Source organism: Rhamphochromis sp. 'chilingali', assembly GCF_963969265.1.
Source record: "Rhamphochromis sp. 'chilingali' genome assembly, chromosome: 21".
In the NCBI taxonomy this organism is placed as follows: domain Eukaryota; kingdom Metazoa; phylum Chordata; class Actinopteri; order Cichliformes; family Cichlidae; genus Rhamphochromis; species Rhamphochromis sp. 'chilingali'.
In genome coordinates, this window is record NC_137949.1 from 17,025,401 (window position 1) to 17,048,858 (window position 23,458).

Consider the following 23,458-nt stretch of genomic DNA (forward strand, 5'->3'; position numbering starts at 1 on the left):
AGGGTTTTCCCTTCCCTGTGTCTTGTCTTCAGTGTCTTCTCTCTGTGTTTACTTACTTATCTGTGTCCCTTGCTCTTGCTCTCCTCACATGTAAAGTTGTGTCTTGCTGTATTTCCTGCCTTACTTTGACAGTCCGTCATCTCATGTGCATTTTCCCTCTCTCTTTATGGCTGATTTGGTCCTCCTGTGTTCCCACCTGTTGCCCATCCTCTCGTTATCCTGTGTATGCACTTAAGTCCTCATTATCCCTCTGATCATTGTTACATCGTCCCCTTTTGCGGTTTTTCCATTTACGTCATGTTTCCCTCGTTAATTTCTAGTGTGTAGTATGTATGGCTTATTTTGAAAGTGAATAATACTTTACCATTAGGCCCATAGCTCTGGATCTCAAACCTGCGAGCAACTGGCTCTGCAGATGCTTCTCAGTTTTTGCAAATAAATTTCAGTTAAAATGGAATTTAAACTTCCTCTCATGTCGTCTTGAATATATACTTACAAAAGTTTCATAATGTGTCCATGCATACCCATCTTTTATTAATATTAAACAGTTTTTTATACTTGGTCTCGATCTTTTAATGACACAAAGAAATACATTACAATATCTGCCTCTCCTAATGCCTTATATAAAACGACTGTGAATCCTTAAGTTTTAGTCAACATAGTTTGACCATGAAGCAGACATATTATTATCTTTTAGCTATTATCTTCATTTAAGCTCCTCAAAATGTGCTCTTTGGTTACAAAACTCCAGATTTTTTATTTTAGTTAAAATGATTTGTGCCCCTTCACGTCTTGAAAACACACTATTAAATGTCCAAACACTGACGACATACTAGTTTACCAAGTAAAAGCTTCTCTAGATACCGACCACAGCTCATTTGTTTAAAATATAAAAGTGAAGAAGCGGTGAAATAATAAGTGAATGAAAAGGAAGATGAGGACTATCAATGCAATGAAGTAGGAGAAGGAAAGCAAACGTCCGGAGTGGCTGTGGAGAGTGCTGAGTGGGCGGGGTGGTGGAGGAGGAGGAAAGCTGAAGCTGGAGCTTGTGGTCTCAGCCTCCTTCTCAGAATTATCCCTCAGTGACGCAAGCTCCTCCACACACATCCTGACAGCTGCTCCCTGCCTGGTTACAGCTTTCCTCAGCCTGTCCAATAACATTCATGTTCATTTCCGCTTTAATGCATGGCTTTCCCTGCCGGTTTTACCAATACAGCTCCACTAGGCCTCATTACAGCTTCATGTAATGTATTGTACTAGTGGGACTGTGATACTGTAGTGCAAATACGGGATCTTCTGTTTTTAAATGCGAGTAAGCTGTGGAGAAAAAGGTGCTAATAATTTTATGCCACTTATATCACGCAGCCAAACCATGGGTGCTCAAGAGGTAGCTGAAGGCCCTTTTGTGACTGCAGACATATCCTACCCCTTGTTTTTATAGTGGCTCTTTCACCATTAAAGTACTGTAGCAATATGGCATAACTCCTATTTGAGGGATTCCCTTAATTTAATGGCTATAAAGCCCAGCGACAACAAATTTCAGTTGCTTGACTGTTTGAGTTTTTAATCTATAATGATAGAGTATTGGCTGATTTATATTAAACAGTTATGGTTTAAATGATAAACATTCAAAATGGATGTAAAAAATTTAGCTAAAAAAAATAAATATCCATTGCCTTAAACACCACCACCATCTCTGTCAGAGGGGACACTGAGGCACTCTGTCAGCCTAGAAATTTAAAGACTATTTTTCATTAGTACCTACTAGAGATGGACCGATCCGATATTACGTATCGGTCCGATACTGACCTAAATTACTGGATCGGATATCGGAGAAAAATAAAAAATGTAATCCGATCCATTAAATATCACGAAAGCATCTCACAAAACTTGCAACACGCCGTAACTCACCTCAGAACGTTAGCACGTCGGAGCAGTATGCATCACGTGATAGAGCGGCTTTGGCATGCCGGACCTGTCGATGGTCTGGATAGCATGTGGAGCTTCGCTAGCAACCCGGCATTTCATCTCCGACAAAGTTATCCCCGAGAGAAGTAAAGCAAGTGTGTAAGTCCATCTCTGAATGTAAAGCATTCCTGCGTTAAGCTTAACAAGCGACTGCCTCTCCTGCTGCTACTTCAATCATGAAACTGCTTATAATGATCAACTGATCGGCTTTTCTGTCGCGAGTCCGTCTGTCTTGTTTGTTTTTGGCCCACTTTGCACCAGAAAGAGGAAACCAGCGGCTGAACAACAGCAGCACGTTTAAGCTTGATCAGCTGTTGTTAGAATGTATTTAATATTACTTTCTACTCGAGGATCTTTTTCTACGTAGCTGACGCTGGTAACTGAGCAGGGGCGGATCTAGCAAAGTTTAGCCAGGGGGGCCGATAGGGCATTAACAGGGAAAAGGGGGCACAAAGACATACTTTTCTTTCTTATTCTCATTTAAAATGTCTAATAAATAAAAGCTGTTAATAAATAATTATCTGACACCCAAAGTTTTAATTTGATGTAAAAGGAATAGAAGTCAATTACTGTATATAGTAACTATTAAGTCTAATATATATATATACCCTAGTAAGCTATAGCACTTTTTCCTTTGGGAAGGTACCATCTGTGCAGTCTGCAATTTTGTTGAAGAAAGATGTTGAATCTATTTAATATTTCTTGAAAAATAATTGATTTCTGTGCATTTTTTTTTCCACACTGCATCAAATTAAGGTTGATTACGTCGATTAAGCATCATGAGGTGGAGCGTGAGGGGTGGTTCCCTATTTTTTATTTATTTATTTTTGTTGCTGGGAGTTGGAACCCTATTAGTTAGGTTGCTTAATATTTACGCTAAGTACTCTTTAAAATACCAGAATAGGGAGGATGGTGTAGGTTTAAGTTTATTAGATTGATCAGTATTGCTGAACTATGAAATATTTTTTTTTGCATACAGGTATAACAGAATAGCTTTAGTGTAGTTGTTGTTTTAAACTTGAGTATGAACTTATACAAAATGCAGCAAGATATTTAAAAAAAACAGTTTTGTTGATTAAAAAACACTATATCGGATTCATATCGGTATCGGCAGATATCCAAATTTATGGTATCGGTATCGGACATAAAAAAGTGGTATCGTGCCATCTCTAGTACCTACTCCGGGTGGCGATTTGCAGGGGTTTCCAAAAGGTCATAGTACCTGGTACCATGTACCTTTTTAGTGCCTACTCTGCCAGCAAGTTATCCAAGGTGATTAGGGCTGCCACAAACGATTATTTTGATAGTCGACTAGTCACCTATTATTTTTGCGATTAGTCGACTAATCAGATCATCATCCATTGGACGTACAGCGTACAGCTTATTGCACCAGCAGCATCTGCTCTTATATAACTATCATTAGCTTACAGCTTGAAGTGTTTGTGCTAACTAAAAATAAAGACAAGATGGTAGTTTATTAATTTTCAATGAAATTTGCAGATTGTTTCGGTGAAGTTTAATAAACTCCTTGCTTTCTAAAATATAACAGGACACCAGAGTATATTCTCCAGCGTCTCACACTTCTGATAATCAGCTGTCTGCTTGACAGTTTTAGCTGTGCAAAAACTATAACTTTAATCTCAGCCAAACCGATTTACTCAGGAACAAATAAAATACTAAAGAAAGCCAAACAATAACATTTGTAAGTTATCTAAGTGACTTATATATATGTTTAACCTGACTAGCGAAAGACGGCGGTGGGTTTGAAAACGATTTGCCGGGAGTCCGGTGTTCTCACGGCTCTAGTTAGCCTTGCCCCCGCCTAGCTAACGAGCTAGTGGGTAACAGACGTCTCCAAAAACGTCGGAGCGCTTTTGAAAATATGTGGTGTCTTGATAAACTGAGCAGATATTTGAGGTTTACACAGCTACATTCTCGCCTGAAAATATGTTAAACGTTTATTTTGTGACCCAGAAAGAATAATAAGAGTAAAGTTAAAACTAACTAGCTGCCGCCATTGTTGACAACTGCGCTGGGCTGCGCTATGAATTCTGGGACACAGCTGCTTCTTCTTCTTCGGGGTTTAACGGCAGCTGGCATCCTTGTACATGCAGTGCTGCCATCTTCTGTTTCAGTCCGTTATTACACTCTTAAATCCTACTACTCATTCCTGCGTCCTTTGTGATCTTACAAAGCTTCAAACGATGCGTCGACTATTAAATTAGTCGTCGACGATTTTAATAGTCGACATAATCGTGACTAGTCGACTAATCGTTGCAGCCCTAAAGGTGATCCAAAACTGTGACATCAACAGGCTGCATGCCACCGATTGGCTAGTCAGTGGGATCATTGGATGAATCATAAGAGTGTCTCCTTTTCAAAACTCAAGCTCGCCATATTTTAAACCTGGCAAGGAGGGGAAACTACAAAAAACAATGCCGTGATCCCCAAGTCTGTCAAAATGCCACAGACCAAGCAGCAGGTATATTGTTGCCTCGGCGTCTACCTTTGTTGTGGTGTTCATGTTGCATACTAATTACGACTCACACATATTAGGTGGTACTAGATTTTAATGGAAAACGAGTCATACCGCCTTGAATCGCGTCAAGCCAATCCGAGTAGATACTAATAGAAAAAAGGGCTCAAAGTTCTCCAGTGTGATCTGTGTCTGCTCCAAAACCTCTTCCTGATATAGGACATAACCAAAACACCTCATCTAGGAGTAACAGCCTTACTCTGAGCCCTCCAAAATCACCAAATTCTCAACCTGTGTAATGATTAGTTTTTGGGTAATGGCCCCAACACTCGTCTCAGCATAGGACAAACATCAGGATACACACTGGACAGGTTGCCAGTCTATTAGAGAGCGGGAAATATAATAGAGTCTTTTCGTTGTATACATTACAGAGCTAAGAGATGAGAGAAAAGGGAAAAAACTCTGAATTTCAGTCATAAACTTCCACCTCGGGTGAGAGTGGAATATTCCACCAGTGACTGTCTACCCACAGGAGTCTTCAAACTTGGACAGTGTGTAGGAGTCTAACATATAAAGAGATCATCATTGATGTTTTTACATGTTGATACCCAGAAGAATGTTTTGTTTCCCCAGGGAACCACATCACTAGACACTTTAACCTCAGAGACTTTTCCTGAGTGTTTTCTGTACTGGAACATTCTTCTTCTTCTGCCTTCTTTATGACATAAAAGATGTTCCTATGAGCTTGTTTTCAGGCCATTCTTCACGCGTGTTGTACATTGTTGTTGCTGTTCACTCAGTTTCTAAATATGCCCATTACAGTATGGAGCTACATCATTGTGTACACATGTGTCAGAGCAGGTGACAAAAACAGGACAATGCAGACTATGAATCTATGATGAAGATGTTTTTTTAAAGGGTGGGAGGATTCCTATCTTTAGTCAAACATTTTCAAGACGATCAGTTAGAAAACACCCTCACACACAAGAGGTGATGCCTGTTAAGGCAGAGACAGTGAAATGTTTCTCTCTTAGAAAAAGATGGACTGCTCTGTGCCTCCATGTAGGTTGGGGGATTTCAGATATATTGAGATCTTATTGAGATCTTGTTCATAAGTACTGGAAGATTAGCAGGCAGATTGGTGCTCCATCCACAGTGATCTGAATGTTATTCCAGCATCCCTATACAGTAGGCTCCCATCATACAACCTTTAATAACACCAGGTGACAACACTTCCTGTTTACTACTTTTTTTGCATCAAAGTGCATGACGTACATTACAGTGAGATGAAATGAGAGTCATGAGAGTAAAACCAGCGAATTGTGTTAGTCACGCAGTGAGAAGCAGGTTAGATTCTCACCACACGCTGTTCTCTCATGGCCACATTAAAAAGGCTGTGAAGTAACTACTTTCTGAGGTCTTGAGGGGATTTCCATGACATATCAGAACTATTCATCTGCCTTTGAGAGATAAGCTCTGTCTAAGATTTTGGGACATCCCAGAAAAGCCCTTGGTCTATTTCCTCTGCCTGAGGTCAGAGACATTATGACCACCAACAACTAGTATCTTTGTCAACTTGTTCCATGATGGCCTTCATTTTTATGTGATTTCTTTGAATCACATTTTCATGAATTCCATTTAGGTGAAATGGAATGAAGCAAAGCTAAGTGAATGACTTGGGTCGGAGCAACGAAGCTCAAGTTACAGGTCTGCTAAATAAAATTAACATGTCCTCTGGAGCTAGACTGGGTGTTCCACTGACTGCACGAAGGGCCAGCTCTGTTCTAGGATGCCCTCTGGACCCAGTGGAGGTGGTGAGTGACAGGAGAACGGCGGCTAAGCTGTCATCCCTGATGGACAACATCTCCCACCCCATGCAGCAGACTGTGACAGCACTGAGCAGCTCCTTCAGTGGGAGACTGCGGCACCCACGGTGTGGGACGGAGAGATTTCGCAGGTCTTTCCTCCCCACTGCTGTCAGACTCCATAATAAAGACTTTAACTGATCAAGCACACACATCCATACATATGCAATAATACTAAGCGCAATAATCCTTTCTGTCATCGTTGTATTTTTACTCAGTTGTATATAGTATTTGTATTTGTATTCTATTTTTATCTTATTGTATATTTATTTTATTTTATTCTACTGTATATAGTATTTTATTTTATTCTATTCTGTACAGTTGTGTACTGTATTTATTCTTATTGTATTCTAATTTTTGCCTCATAACTTTTGCACTGTCCACTTCCTGCTGTGACAAAACAAATTTCCCACGTGTGGGACTAATAAAGGTTATCTTATCTTATCTTATCTTATCTTATGTTTGTCCCCTGCTTGTTGGCTACATGCAAAGTTCAAACAACAATTGTTAAGGCAAAGAGCCAATCTCAAAACTAAATTCCGAAGGAGCTTAAGACATTAGCAAGGAAGGGGATGAGGGAAATCAGAAGGCAAAAACAGACTCGGGGGGGGTCAGGACTAAGCATAAACTCACTGGATACCTCGCTATGCACGATTTGCTAGTATTGTGCTGGACCCCCCCCCTTTTTTTTTTTTTTTTTGGTCTTCAGAGCTGCCTTAAATCTTTGTGGCATCAATGATGTTGATTTGGGTCCAGTTGATGAGATTTGCCTGCTGTACATTCATGATGTTTTTTTTTCTTGTTCCACCACATCTCAAAGGTGCTCTATTAAACTGAGATCTGCTGCCTGTCGAGTTAATTTGAGAGCAGTGAACTCTGTCATGTTCAATAAACCAGTTTGAGATGATTAGAATTTTATGAAATGGCATATTATCCTGCTGGGACCAGCCTATAGCTAGCATATAAATCATGCTCAGTTGGCACTAAGTGGCACATTGTGCCAGGAAAATATTCCCCAGACCATTATACCACCACCTGCCTGAATCATTGATACAATATAGGGTATTTTTATATTTGTCCAGAGATAAAACTCAAAACTACAAGCCCCACAGAAACCCCATCTAATTGTTTTCTGGGGTTAGCCAATTAGAATAAGATTAACTTAAAATGGAAGGAGCTAAAGTTTTTCTGTTTGTTTGTTTTTTAACAGAGGATGAACTGAGGTGCCACACCAAGTGCAGTATAAAAATAAGGATTATTTTGAATTCTCAGTCAAGCAAAGCTGCCCTATGGGAGTTGAAGAACTAAGTATAAATCATTATTATGCATTGGGATTAAATACCATTGTGTTTTTTTCTCATGCGTACTTGCATTTCTATAGTTTGACAAAGAATAAAACATTTCGAAAGAAGCTCTTGTTTATTCTGCGTGGGACAATGTGTTTTTAATTGCAAGAAGAAGGCACATCTTAAATAACCATAAGAGAATTGGAGCAGCACCAACCCAGCATTGCTGCCAGTGAGTGCACAATATGAAATACAATATATGAAATTCACCTGCTCACAATAATAATGTTAGATCCAGAATAGTGGAGGCCAATTACTCTTGTTTGAGAAAATAGCATTTTGTTTTTCATTTTTAAGGGAAAGGGTACCATTAATTCTGGTAACTTAATATTGAAAATAGCCAGGTTCTCAGTCAGACTAGCTGAATGTACTGTGCAAATAAGTGTTGCATATAGTCTGTGAAAAGAGCTTGTTATTTGCAGAGAGGAGGAAACTGGAAACCAAGCAAGCAACACCTGAAAGAAGCAGAAAAGGAAAAAAACAAACCCACAATAAAACCCAAAGGAAGTGGTGTTTTTGTTTTTGTTTTTTAATCTCATTCTCTAGCATTGAAATAAACACTGTTTTGAACATGAGATATACTTTAAGCAGAGTTAGCAAAAGTTCAGACACTCTGTACTTAAGTAGAAGTACAAATATTGCTGTTAAAAATACTCCCGTAAAATTAAGCAAAATAAATTGATATTTTCTATTTCCAAAACTGTAGAACATAGGTGTTAAACTCTGGCCCGCAAAGCCATACCAAATTACTATTAGAGCTGGCCTACTGGTATTATACAGCTAATATATATATTGTTTAGTATTAAGCTTTGCTTGTTCCATATTCAGTTTTTCAGCAAAACATGTTTGAGTCCATTAGAAAAGATTCATTCTTGTGTCTGGAGGAAGATTTTTTTTTTTTTTTCAATAAATATTAATGTTAGCCCACGACTTTGTTCCAGTTTTGAATTTTGGCCCACTTTGTATTTGAGTTTGACACCCCTGCTGTAGAGGGTGACTTTGCCTCTAAACAAAACAATGTGTACAGTCAGGAATTCATGAGGTGGGGGAACCCTAAAACTGCTCACTGTGGGGAAAAGACTCATAATTCATAATAATTTCTATTGAGAGCTCCATTAGGTTTTCTTTGTGTACAGGCTGTGATCAGCTGACCTGTTGTTCTTTGTGGATGTACACAAATGAATTCAACAGCATGTCAGTAGTTCTGTCTGATTTCAGGGCTCTACACTGACAGCACACTGTTTATAGTAGACTGTATAAAGTTGGTATGAAGGTGGAATTAGGTCAGTAAGCATCATCAGCTAAAATTCAAATGAATCTCTGCTACACTTCATGTAACCTTACTCTGACCATGAAACCGCAGCCAATGTGCACCAGTCACACACTGTTCTTTAATTTAAACCCATCACACTACAGCAAACTAACCTGTTTATCTTCCATTAACATGCAGAGGATTTTCATGCAACCTTTAAATAACAGTTAGTCTACCTCAGTTTGTTTAGCAGCATGTTTCACAACATGAAAAAATATATAACAATGTCACATGAACAGACCCAATATCTCATTTAAAAACACAAGGACTTACATGTACATTTCCAGTTTATCAGATCCCACTGAGCAGCCCTTACCTTTCAATCTAACCTCTCTTCTTCCTCTACTGTCCTGTCTTTCTTATCTTTCTCCATCTCTGAGTGAAGCTAGCTCTCTTTCATTTCTCTCACTGTGAAATACAGCAGCTTGACCTTTGGCTGTGACAAATTACACAGGAACAGTTTGCGTGTTTGCTGATGTTTGTTGAGCTGATAAAACGCTGCATTTGATATGACCTGCCACTTAAAAAAAACGTTACTCCCTTTAAGCTCGCTCCTCCAGAATTAAAAAAAACAAAACACCGTCCCACTTTTAACCCCTGACTTTTGCACACGTTATCTCTTTTTATGCGAGAACAGGACTACCTTTCATGTCTTTCTGTTTAGGCTCAAATCGGTTTGATGTTTGAAGGCTCGCAATGATAAAATAATAACTCGACCCAAATGCGTTAAAGCAAAAGTAACGAGGCTGTTTTGAAAATGTTGAAAGTACAGATATTTGTTTAGAAATGTAGGGTGTAAAGGTAATAAGTAGTCAGAAAACAATACTTAAGTACTGATACATGAAAATTGTAGTTAAGTACAGTAACAGAGTATTTGCACTTTGTTTCTTCCCACCTCTGACTTTAAAACAGTAAAAAGGAAAATTCTAGTTATGGGAAAACACATTATTGCCATAATAGGTTTGTTAAATTTTAAACAATGAATAGAAATAAAACAATTAAATTAAATTAAATTAAATTGGAACATTTGAGCTCAGCATGGTTGAAATATTCTGGAAAAAAAACACTCAGAAATATTGGGATTAAAGTTAATATATTCACTGTAAATCAAATCAAAAGGCAAAAGATCAGGTATAAATGCACAATTAATGCCACTTTACATTTTTTATTTATTTAATTTACCCACAAGTAGATAAATTTATATCAGATTTGAATTAGTTAAGACGAATTTGAAACTACTCATTATACCAGAGTAAACATGATATGTCAGATTTTTGTCCGTTTCTGATCATCTGTATCAACTTTATCCTTTGAATTATTATCAGTTTATTACCTGTGGCAAACGTTTTTAAGGGAGATTTATGATAGCAAATTAGGAGAATTATATGTTAAATGAATAGACTATCATTATCTAGAGAAATCCTGAGTTTCATGGATTGAAGTTTCTTAAGAAAACACACATTGCCTCAGATAGTATTAAAAATTGTTGTTTCAAATGTACATTTTGATCTTGGATGTTTTTTTCTCTGGTATATATAATAATTAAAAAACACACACGTATGAAAAGAGCACCAGCCTACAGTTCGTTTTTAGTGGAATACGCTTTTAAGGTGACCCGGAAGTGTTTCTATTTACACCGGATATCGAGCTTGTCAATGTGACCTGCCGTTACTCGCACACAGTTATGTTTTAATAGACGCGATTAGATAAACACTTAGAAAATGTTTCTCACCACAGTAAACTGTAAGTATTTTATTCTCTTAAATCTTGTCTTCAAACAGCACGACGCATGCGTACTTAGAGCTCTCCCAATACGCTGTTGTGGGGTTAGCTGATGCTAAAACGTGAGCTGCTCTTAAAATATACGTCTGTTCATGTGGGCAGTCACTGTGAAATATTTTATAATAAATTTATTTCACACGTTTCAGTGGTTTTGGGTTTTAGAGAGATAGATTTAGCTTCTGGATAGTACAGCAGTATGTGTTCAGTGTCCATTCACTGGGCTTTGTAAGTGCGGAAATCTCAGAAAGCACCTGTGCTACTCGAGAGGTAGTTTTTCTTTTCATTTAGATGTGTAGGAGAGTCTTTGAGTTTTCAGCAGATACTTGCACACAACCTTAACAGCTTTAAGGACTTTCTGGGGCTGGTGTTGGCGTGCTGTTAGCAAGTTTCCACTAAAATCCCGTTGCTCTGAGTGCTGCTGAACGATATCTGTTGGATTCACCTGCATAAGATTCTTTCTTTTCTTTTCTTTTTACAGTGGCGAAGGCAAAATCCAAGTAAGTGCACTGGCTGATTCTTTGAAAGTCTAGTCAATAGGCCTCATTCACACATGAAGCATAAGGCTGTGCGTAAACCGTGCATACTGAGGATTTACGCGTAAATTTCTGTTTCATTAAAATAATCTTAACTGAATTTGCACTTCGGAGTACAGATGTACCTTTCCTTTACGTCATGGAAACGAACACGTGATGAAAGCCGGGCTGTCTTAGAGCATTTAAACAAACATCTTTACACTTAATGCTATTACTTATCCACATGTTGGATTCCATCCCTAATCCAACTCTAACCATTTGTCCAAGTCGAGGTCAGGCAGGAGTCTCGTGGGATGTGATGTTTGTAGACGGCATTGTAATCTGTACTGGGAGTAGAAAGCAGATGGAAGAACGTCTGGACAGTTGGAGGTATGCTCTGGAGAAAAGAGGAATGAAAGTCAGTAGAACACGTGTAAGTGAGAGCAAGACAGGTGTAACAGTGAAACTACAAAGAGAAGAGGTGGTGAAGGCGGATGAGTTTAAATACTTGGGCTCAGCCATCCTAAGTAATGGGCAGTGCAGAAGAGAGTGCAGGCAGGGTGCAGTGTCAGGGATAATTTCTTATATATCATTTTTTTAGCCACAGGGACCGGAAAGTTTACAAGATGATAGGTTCGATGTATGGTTTGGAGACAGTGGCACTAACGAACAAAATAGAAGGCTGAGCAGGAGGTGGCATTATTTAAGATGGGAGTGGCCATGATGGACAAGATTAGACATGAGTACATCAGAGGGACAGCTCAAGTTAAGTGGTTTGAAGACAAGGTTAAAGAAGCAAGCCTGAGATGGTTTGAATGGGCAGAGGAAAGCTGGCAAATACACTGGATAAAGGATGTAAAGTATGGAGTTGCCAGGCAGGAAGAAAAAGAGGACTACTACAGAGAAAATTCATAGATGTAATGATGGTGGACCCTAAAGGGAGCAACCAAAAGAAGAAGAGCACTACTAATATGAATTTTTATTATTATTAGTCATTTCATCTTGGTCATTAGTTACAGGTTTCCAGAATAAGATAAGCAAAATGTTTCTCAGAATTGAATAACGAACTGTAAGGAATTCAGGGTTTGACATGAGCACAGGGCCGGTATAACTGTACGTCAGGCAAGTTGCTTCTCCAGGTGCTGACTTTGTTTCCACCTGTCACAGCAAACTGGTTAAAGCCACCCTCACTGAAGAATATTTTTCTCTTGTTTTGTCATTTTAAAGAAAGCATGTGATATTTCTGAAGCAGAGAGTCTATTATTGTGTGACTATTAAGGTGGTTTCCTCCTGTGACACTAACCCTTTCTACTTCAGTTGTGCTGATTGCAGGTAGTGCACACAAACCTGACGGGTTAGAATAATCCAGTGCACAAATCCAACGCTAATTTTGTGCAGAGGTTAAGAACATTTCTGCACGTGCACCCGTGAATGAGGCCTGTTGTTAGTGTTTCGTGTTGAAATGGCAGTCACCTCTCTGTGTGTTGCTTACCTGTCAGGACCATCCTGGTGCAGATGGTGAGTGCTGCAGGGACCGGATACTTCTTCAACACAAAGAGGAACCGACTCAGAGACAAACTGGTGCTGCGCAAACACGATCCATTTGGTAAGAGCCGTGTGAGGACAACTATGACACACAAATACTCATTAAAGCAAAATCCATATAACCCAGGATATCTTTTCCTTGTCTGGCTTCACTTATTCAAGCGGCAGCAAGCAGGCTAAGCAGTCACATGAAGGTGTTGGCACTTTAATAAATCACTACTTGAAAAGTGAACCCAGGGTTTCCCAATCGACCTTTGAGCACACAACAGTATATGATTGTTTTTCTTTTAACTTGGAAACTATTTGTATTTAAACATGTGGTGTGATCAAAACATTCTTCCCAAAGTGAAAAGCCGTACCTGATTCTAAATTTGGCAAACCTCCAGTTCAAGATTATCTTCTCGGGCATATCCAGAAAGCTTCAATTGTTGCTGCTATTTTTAGAGATGTCCTTGGCTGTCCTGTTCTGACCATTTTCACTGAGAGTTTCATCATGACCTCACTGTGCTCACAATTTTGACACACTGGAGGGGATACAAACAAAAGTACAGGGGGACAAATATAATTTGACTTCTGCTGAGTGATCCAAACTGTCCAAGCGTAGCACCTGGAATAATGACCTGGAATAGATTAGTCCAATTTAAAATCAGCTAAGGATTCAAATTTATGGTGGACCTGTTTTCAGAACGTGTTGGTCACACCTTCTGTTCACCCCAGTGAAATAAACAAAACCCATATTTGGAGTGACCCTTGACTTCCACCTACTTTCTGCTTTTTGTCTTTTTAGTGAACAAGCACGTCCTGTTTTTTGAGAAGAGGAAGATCAGATCGATTTAACCGCAGCACACCGACACACACAGATGGACAAAATGAACTTGCAGAGGTTTAAAGGCATCGTTTTTATTGCCGGGGATGGTACAGCGGGTTAATCTGGTTGACGTGTTTATCAGAGGATTTCTTCCTGGATGGATAAAAGTGGAACTCCAGGCTTGAACAAAAGAGACTTGAAACCAGAAAAGTGATGTTATGTAAGGGGACCACCGCTGCCATGATCTGAAGCTGTTCATTGGTTCAAAATAATTATTTAATCGGGTGAATGTACTTTGTGAAACATTTGTTGTGGTTAATTCAAATAAAATAATCTCAATGATTGACTTATCTTTAATGGTAATCAATTTTAAGCTATCTTCAGCAGCAAATTTTCATAAGAACATTTAGTGTTGAGTCTTTCTGACCCCATTCAGATGTGGTCCCTTAACATCAGGGTCTACTGCTACTCTTGGAAGTATTCATTTGGGAGGTCCCGTCTGTACGGAAAAGACGTCTGCGTGCCGATTTCCCGCACGCTCACCCCTGCCACCAGATTGGCTCTGCGGGCCATCTCCTCCAGAGGCATGTGTGGGTGGTTGGCCATGTAAAATGCCAGTGCTCCAATGAAGCTATCACCAGCACCCTGAGAAGAAATAAAACAACAATGCATTGTTAAGGGGACCTTATTTTCAAACAGGTGGCAGTTAAATACAGACAAAATTTCAAGTAATGAGGTCAGCGTATGTGAAGCCAGGTTTAGACCGTTTTTTCTCTTGGCTCTATATTTTACATAGTGACATTTATGAGGGGCAGCCAATCAGAAGAAAGATTGCTCAAGGCAGCATGGAAGAGAGCTAAAACAGGTCATTTCACGCAGAGGATGAACTGAGCTGCACTGTAGCTCAGTATTACATTTGAATATTTTGAACTCTGAATCATGCAAAGCTACTGCAATTGAGTCCAGTATTAAAAAACAGGAATCTAAAAATTAATAAAATCAGTCTACAATCTATATGGCACAATATACCAAATAAATTATGCAATTTCAATCCCTTTTATTTCATTTGTTATGCAACCTGGTTAAATAATAAAATACTGGCATCTCGGGCAGATTTCCCCAGATTTCTTTTTGGGGAAAAAATTTGGGTTTTTCATCAGATTTCATTACCACAGATATGTCGCGTACACTCTGGGGCTCCTTCATTAACACCACCCCTCATATCTAAATGTATTAACCTGAACTCTTTTCATTTAAAAGTGTATATACTCATTTTTGGTTCCCTTTTGGTCTGAGCTACTTTTTTTTATTTTTTTTTTATTAGTATAAGCTGTGGATTTTTACCATCTATCATCACTACTTACTTGCTTTTTCTGCCATTTATCCATCGCTGTTAACAATTTAACCTCCTTAGAAATTACTTTTAGCAGTACTACTAATGGCATTTCAGGCTATTTACAGGCCCATAAAAAGGGCCTTAAAAGGTAATAGACTTTTAAAGGTTCAAATTACATCACAGCATTGGTTTACAGTTTTAAGATTTGCATTAGGTTACTGAACAACTACAGCTTTGTCTAAAAAAGAATTCTTAAAAAGGGAATAATCACCCACAGTATTCATGTTAACTGACAATATTCAGTAAATATTCTGGCATGAAATTATGCTGACACTGACTTGTGTAAGATAGAGAAAAATATTATATTATTTAATCGAAGAAACATGTTACCTGTCACTTTGTGTTAAGTTGTCCCAAATTATCTGAGTGTTTGTTACCAAAGAGCCAGACTTTATGAGAAACTTTCAAAGTTTTTGTTTGGACATTGGCTTCTTTTACTCATTTTCTGTGAATTCCTCGTCATTTCCGAAGAATGAATATATATTTAAAAAGCCACTTAATAGATCTATGAATCATTCAAACAGGAAAAAGGCTCCTAACTCAAGGGATGAATCACTGTTGTGTCTACGCACAACCGACAATTTAACAAAAAAAACCTTATTTTAAATTTTATCTTAGTTACTAACAACTTGTAACAAAAACACATAATTTGTTCCCATGTCTTTAGTTGAATCTACAAAAAAGGCCAAACAATAAAAATAAAAATAACTGGGCTCTTAGTTAAAAACATGGCATATATTTGCATGGTGTGTCCAGACTAGACAAGTGGAGGACAAAAGCAGTAGCATGCATAAAAAAATTCTACAATAGATGAACAGTTAAGCTATATCCTTGAAAAGAAAGCTAGCAAAGACCTTCAGATGATCTGTCAGTGGAACTTAAGGAAGTGAACTGGGAAGAAAACATTGGACTGAAAATCAGAGGGATCAGGTCTTTTGAATTGTATTTCTGTGTATTTTTGCACATACATCATTCTCAGTGTCAGATTTCTAATTTTCCAGGCAAAATATTAAGAAATGAGCCTAGCTCAAGACTTGCACAGTACCATATTCTTACATCCAGCTGACAGTTTATCAGTTATTAACGGTCTTAATCACTTATTTGTGACAGCTTAATATTCCACTACTTTTATCTTTTAGTCCACTAAACAATGGCTGATTCTTTACAGAAATATTTTATCTATTTATCCATACTTACCCCTAACTGAACCTTTATAATTGTAGCCTGACTTTAAAAGGGGACTACAGCTTTTCTCTACTAAGCATTTTAATATTTTGAAACACATTTTAGTTTTTCACTTCTACTGCTTATTCTTCTATTTTTTTTAGCACACATTATTATTATTATTATTTTAATATATATTAGTTGTGTTAATCTTTCCAAGGTCCCCCAGCTACTACTGAAGTAACCTTTTGGAGTAGCTGTAACCCTGGACTATTGTCCCAGTCAACAATTCCTGAAAACATGAAAGCTGGAGGGGAAAAAAAGTCAATTTAAAATATTTGGATTTTTTTCAAATATTTTTCCTAAAATGCTTCTTTCTGGGGGTTTTTAAATTATTATTATTTTAGAGAGAACATGAAACACACTTAAAAGACGAGGGGAAGCTTCATGTCTAAATTCACTAAGCTGCCAACAGTAGGGGGTGCTGTGGCATTTTCCAGCTGTTTGACTTGTACTGCTGCCTGCAACTAGTTTGAAATGACTTACTGGTTTGCCCTGTGTGAAAGTGTGTCTGTCAACTCTAACAAAACATCAGCATTAAGGGCTTTAATCGGTTTCACGTAAAACCAGCAAAGTCATAAATCTGGCACTCGTGAAATGCCTAAAATGTGATCTGTTTCCCAACATCCTCTAAGGATGTTAAGTGTTTTATCATCTGATCAAATGACTACAGAAAGAAAAGCCAGCTTTCACTAATTGTTTTAAAAAGTCAGCTGAGTAACACGCGGCTGCCTCCTAACCTAACTGCCAGCAGCTCTGGTGTTTGGTTATTACCAGGAGCACATAAATCAAACCCTCATCTATTGATAAAGAAGGAATGTGCTGTGTACGCCCTGGAGGGGTGGTTTGCTGGGACGGGATGTCTAGAAGGGGTTTGTGTGTATGTGTGGGGGGGCTCACTGATGGGAAAAAGCACACTGGTATGTGGCGACATGCTCATGTTTAACCACAAATGGCCCCCCGACGCTGGTTCACACAAGCCCGCTCCATTACTCATCACATCGGCGCTCAAAAGACTTCATTGCACTCTCTACTGAGCATCTCTGTGAGCCTCCCCTGCTCATCCTCCAACTGCAAAGTAACGCTTTTGTCAAAGTGATGATTCAGTGGCATGGCGCAAAAACAAAAACCCCCAGCAACCCCCAAAATAACACTTCTGATTTGACCGTTACTGCACCTCTCCCTCCAGGCTCTTGCCTCTGGTGTGACTCCTGGATGGCAGAGATGCTGGAAAGAGTGAGATCAGAGATGAAACATTTCACAGGCCTGCTGGATTTCCATGTTTAAACCCTTGGCGTGTTTATGTCTCCTGTCTGGTAGCTGGGCTGGGTTACAGTGAAGCCTGCGTTTGGAACTGAAGCTTTGGTGGAGTGGCTCCACTGGTTTGACTCTGGCCCGTCTCCCAGTTAACATGTTGGGGTTGAGATGACTTTTGAGTGGGGATTGATGGTAGCAGCCAAAAGATTATGTGATAGAAACTGGAAGATTGCAGTCTTCATAGTCACAACAATAGATGATTATTTTTTAACCACAGGATGCTTCACATGATGACGTCCCAGTAATCCCTGCAAACACAGCCACCTCTGTCTTGTCACACTACAAAGAGGCTGGAACAAGTTTTAAATGAGCCAAATTCTTTATGAATGAAAAAAAAGCCTTTAAATGCATTCCTTGACAGACAAAAGTGACGTAAAGTGGACCTATTTCTTTTTTCCTGATTGTTCCAAGTGTTACAAAGGACAATAGACCCACAGACTCCCATGTTAAAATGAGAAATAATACTTACAGCCTGGGATGAAATCTGATTTAGTCTCCTATTATAACACATGTACAAAAAGCGGGAAAAAGAATAGATTTTAGGGCAACTTAAAGCCCCCTGGCTTTAAGTTGCCCTACTCTAAAGCCTGTCAAACAAGCTGCCACACCCCCTGGTGTGGCAGCTTGTTTGACAGGCTTTAGAGTAGGGTTTGACAAACCCATTACATGTGTCACGTATATATATGCCACATGTAAAAACCAACATTTATCTACAGTTCAAGTTACATACATATCCAATATATATCCTACCATTTTAAAGGTAGGATATATACGGGCTTTTTATCTGCTACTGCAGTTTCCAACAAAGGAATAACCTCGGCAACCAAAAACTGCAGTTCCGCCAATGGCCACCTGTGGCTGACTCTAAAAGCGAGTCCAACCCATAGACTCCTGTTAAAACACTCATCTTTACAGCAACAGTAAACATGAATGCAGCCTGATGCACAAAATTACTTTAGTAGATAAAGCTCTTTTTATGTGGGAAGTTGGCTGTATGGGGCTGAATTTACTTATAATAATTTAGATTTTGTTAGGGCTTAAAGTCAGAGGTGTCAATACAGGCACCTGTCTGCTGGTTGGAGGCACTAATTGAAGGCACTGACACAGAGTGTTGAACTGATTTAATGCCTTTTTGGAGCATCTTTATTTGAATTATCTGACTAATATCACTTCCTGTGTAGTATAAACAGTCTTAAGAAGTTTTTGCTTCATTTTGGGTGAGTAAAATTGTACAATACTTTATTAGTCTACACATTGAAATACACTGAGGTGTTGCTTGCCTGGTTTTCAATATCCTGCACTTTGAACCTAACAAGCTCCTTGCCACAGAACACTCAACACTCTTTTTCACAGTAAAGTCAGCCATTCTGACCTGTGACTGAGAAGCTGGCTCTTTAACAGTAGGAGGGATTCATAACGACATGGCCAGAATTATTGGTACCCCTCCAATTTAGAAAGAAAAAAAACACAACTTTCTCTGGTGACAGTGATCATGGTCCACCATTCTGAATGATCCAGAGCTTACATTTTATTTGAAAAAAGGCAACAAATGAAAAGGGCACATGACGTATTTGTAGCATTAATTCAATGAGCAATCCAGCCTCAAAAGCCTGAGGCTTTAAAAAGTAGCTGTGCATGCTTTAAATAACGTCTACGATTCCACTGCACATTTTCAATTTGGTTGCAAGAAAAGAAACGTATAAAATCAAAAGTTTATATGTTTAACTGAAGTGAAAAACCTCCATGTGTTAATCTTAATGCACTAATAGTGCGTATTGCATTTTGCATTGCAGGATATCTTAATATATTTATAAAAGGAAGCATTTTGAGGGAAACTGAGCGTGTAGAGAACAAAAAAAATTTAATTTGTAGGCTTTAATTCAACGATTAAATCAGTTAATAGAATAGTTATATGATGAGGCAATAAAACTTCACTTTTCCGGTCCAAACTTCAGCTCACTTGCTTGTACAATTGCCCAACCTTTCTGTGTCTTACTAACATCTCTGTCCCTGAGACTGGCATGTGACGCTACTGGATCAGGCGAATGAAGCTCAACAAGTTTGACAAGCGCTCCCCCCTTCAGCTTCGCTGCCGCTGCCCTCGACACACTTTGGTGAAGGTTAGATCTGGAGGCCTGTCAATCAAGTGACACAAGCGCTCGCCGTGGATGAGCTGTGATGTTCTCGTTGCTCGGCCCCCTGCCCACTGTGCCTTGACCTCCACGCCATTCCTCTGCCTGTTCTCCACTGATACTCACACTGAAGTTAGAAATCAGGGTGGCAGACACATCTGTAAGAAGCTCACCAAATTAAAAAAGTGGAACTTCTCTATTGTTGTTTTTGTGGGGAGCCAGCATGATGTAAATATATATAACTTTACAATGGGTCAATGGGAAATGGGAAATGGAAAAGGAAGTAAATGAAGTTGCGTGAGATCAAATCCTCAAAATAAAAGAATAAATTGACAGATAAATGGAAACAGTGACACCTCACAGTAAATAACAGTCGGCACTTTTCAATTCATGTTATTTTTCCAGCAATTTTGAGCCTTCATGGCTTCATACAGGAGATAATCACATTACATTTTCAGCGCTGAGAAATACAACAATTATTTTGACCAAGAAGGAGTTATTACTGCAAGATAAGCCTAGTGTCAAACTGCAGGTAAAAAGGAGACCTTTCAAATGCTGTAACTTGTGATGACCAGACACCTATCCCACAATAAAGTTTTCTCCGGTGGAGACAGATAAAACATCCAAGACTACTATTGTGACACATACACACACACACACACACACATATATATATGTATACATATATATATATGTATACATATATATATATACATATATATATACATATACATATATATATATATATATACATACATACATACATACATATGTATACATATACATATACATATATATACATATACATATACATATACACATATATACATATATGTACATATACACATATATACATATATGTATATATACACATATATACATATATGTATATATATATGTATATATATATATATATATATATATATATATATATATATATATATATATATATATATATATATTTATTCCTGGGATCTGTTCCAGCAGATCCCAGGAACAACATCGGAGATCTCTGTCCAGAAGAGCGCAGTCCTGGGAACAGCTAAGATACTGCGCAGGACCCTCAAGCTCCCAGGCCTCTGGTAGAGGACCCGAGCTTGAAGGATAAACCGCCCGCAGGGGCGTGCTGGGTGTTTTTTTTTATATATATATATATATATATATATATATATATATATATATATATATATATATATATATATATATATATATATATATATATATATATATATATATAATATATGTGTGTGTACAGTGGGGCAAAAAAGTATTTAGTCAGCCACTGATTGTGCAAGTTCCCCCACCTAAAATGATGACAGAGGTCAGTAATTTGCACCAGAGGTACACTTCAACTGTGAGAGACAGAATGTGAAAAAAAAATCCATGAATCCACATGGTAGGATTTGTAAAGAATTTATTCGTAAATCAGGGTGGAAAATAAGTATTTGGTCAATAACAAAAATACAACTCAATACTTTGTAACATAACCTTTGTTGGCAATAACAGAGGTCAAACGTTTACTATAGGTCTTTACCAGGTTTGCACACACAGTAGCTGGTATTTTGGCCCATTCCTCCATGCAGATCTTCTCGAGAGCAGTGATGTTTTGGGGCTGTCGCCGAGCAACACGGACTTTCAACTCCCGCCACAGATTTTCTATGGGGTTGAGGTCTGGAGACTGGCTAGGCCACTCCAGGACTTTCAAATGCTTCTTACGGAGCCACTCCTTTGTTGCCCAGGCGGTGTGTTTTGGATCATTGTCATGTTGGAAGACCCAGCCTCGTTTCATCTTCAAAGTTCTCACTGATGGAAGGAGGTTTTGGCTCAAAATCTCACGATACATGGCCCCATTCATTCTGTCCTTAACACAGATCAGTCGTCCTGTCCCCTTGGCAGAAAAACAGCCCCATAGCATGATGTTTCCACCCCCATGCTTCACAGTAGGTATGGTGTTCTTGGGATGCAACTCAGTATTCTTCTTCCTCCAAACACGACGAGTTGAGTTTATACCAAAAAGTTCTACTTTGGTTTCATCTGACCACATGACATTCTCCCAATCCTCTGCTGTATCATCCATGTGCTCTCTGGCAAACTTCAGACGGGCCTGGACATGCACTGGCTTCAGCAGCGGAACACGTCTGGCACTGTGGGATTTGATTCCCTGCCGTTGTAGTGTGTTACTGATGGTGACCTTTGTTACTTTGGTCCCAGCTCTCTACAGGTCATTCACCAGGTCCCCCCGTGTGGTTCTGGGATCTTTGCTCACCGTTCTCATGATCATTTTGACCCCACGGGATGAGATCTTGTGTATATATGCACATATATACATATATACTAGGGGTGCAACGATACTCGTATCGATATTGAACCGTTCGATACAGCGCTCAACACAGACAGCATAGACAGAAGGAAGAGCGCAGGGCAAGCTAGCAAGACAGAAGTTAAGCTCTCCTTGCAACATGGACCTCCCCCACCCTCATTCAGATCTGGCGTTTGGAATTATTTTGGTTTTCATGTGATGTATGACCCTGAAGGTAAGCGAGTCATGGACTAAAGTAAAACAGTATGTTGGATGTGCCACGCAATGCTCAATTACATGGGTGGGAACTAGTGTGTTAGCGCAGTTAGCTCGTTAACGTGTTGGCCGTCTAGCCCCATGCACGGGGCGATCGGCAGTAGCTCGTTAACGGAGATTTGCCGTGTTGTGGCGTTAAGGTCATTTCAACGAGATTAACCTGAAAGCACTAGTGGGAACACAACGAATATGACTGCACATTTACGCCGACATCATCCTAGTGCAAAGACAAAAACAACAAGCATGCTACTAACTTTAGCCGAGTCATTTAGTCAGCTGTTAGCACATGATTCTCCTTATGCTGCTGAGAATATAGCCCAGAAGAAGCGGATAGTATAGCTTTTATTTTGGAAAGAGACATTTCTCTGTAATAAACTCTCTTTTCCAAAGATGAGTGATTCCTCAATCAGATACAGGGCTTGCAATATCGCTAGCCCGATGTCCTGGGGCTAGCGATTTTTTTCAGTCGGGCTACCAAAATCTATCTCTTCCCTGCCCGTCGGGCTATTGTAGGAAAAATATATGTCAATGCTTTTGCATTCTTTCAGAAATGTAGCTGGGTAATTATGTCATTGGCATCGGTGAGCCACTGTCAATATGTGACATATTGAAATCGTGTTTGAATTTGCGCTTGTTTTTTTGCTTTCACTTTGCAATCGTGCAAACTGTGTATAGAGAGCGACAGCACTGATCTGTGAGTGATGATAATTTGTGCACCAATTCCTCTGACATCGTCTTATTAATCGTTAGCTTACTATGCAAACATGACAAGTGAAATCTCCCGCAGCAAGCTTAAACATGTGAGAGGTTGATCACGCAGAGAATCACTGAGCTTATGTGAGTGCGTGTGTAAAAGCAGCAGGATATATATTTTAGTTCTGCTGAGCCAAATAAGACAGGTCAGGGTGAAGAAGTGACAGCCAAAGAAAAGCTTACCACAAAAAGGAGAAGTTATGACAAATCAGACTATAAGGCAAAAAGAAAGTGCAGCTTTATGGTTTCATGGACAAAAGAATTTCTGTGGCTGCAATATGACAAGCTAAATAACCAGGGCTGCACATAAGTGGTCCGCAGGTGCGCATTCGCTGTCAAAATAAAAAACACGCACAAGGGTTAGGGTTAAATTTAAAAACTGTACTTTTGAGTTAAAATATATATTTATAATTTGAATAAATGACAAATTAAAAATGCATGAACATT

At 38.9% G+C, this 23,458-nt stretch overlaps 2 protein-coding genes and 1 long non-coding RNA gene across 4 annotated transcripts in view; 2 read left to right on the forward strand and 1 right to left on the reverse strand.

Moving 5' to 3' along the window:
• Positions 1 to 1,986: 1,986 nt before the first annotated feature.
• LOC308390015 overlaps positions 1,987 to 23,458 on the forward strand; it is a 215,319-nt gene continuing 193,847 nt past the window's right edge. Inside the window, exon 1 of the long non-coding RNA XR_013970379.1 lies at positions 1,987 to 2,067. This is a non-coding gene — a long non-coding RNA (uncharacterized lncRNA). The remainder of the gene's footprint in view (positions 2,068 to 23,458) is intronic.
• mrpl33 (mitochondrial ribosomal protein L33) lies at positions 10,584 to 13,966 on the forward strand. The gene is made up of 4 exons (XM_080870210.1): positions 10,584 to 10,710; positions 11,228 to 11,246; positions 12,761 to 12,867; positions 13,594 to 13,966. The coding sequence occupies exons 1-4, from the start codon at positions 10,689 to 10,691 to the stop codon at positions 13,641 to 13,643; spliced, it is 198 nt and encodes a 65-aa protein (XP_080726336.1). The 5' UTR covers positions 10,584 to 10,688; the 3' UTR covers positions 13,644 to 13,966.
• The window catches only part of rbks (ribokinase), a 57,842-nt gene continuing 48,460 nt past the window's right edge, over positions 14,077 to 23,458 (reverse strand). For both annotated transcript variants that reach the window (XM_080870208.1, XM_080870209.1), the window contains exon 9: positions 14,077 to 14,259. In XM_080870208.1, coding sequence (XP_080726334.1) covers positions 14,080 to 14,259 — 180 coding nt within the window. In that variant the 3' untranslated portion in view covers positions 14,077 to 14,079. The remainder of the gene's footprint in view (positions 14,260 to 23,458) is intronic.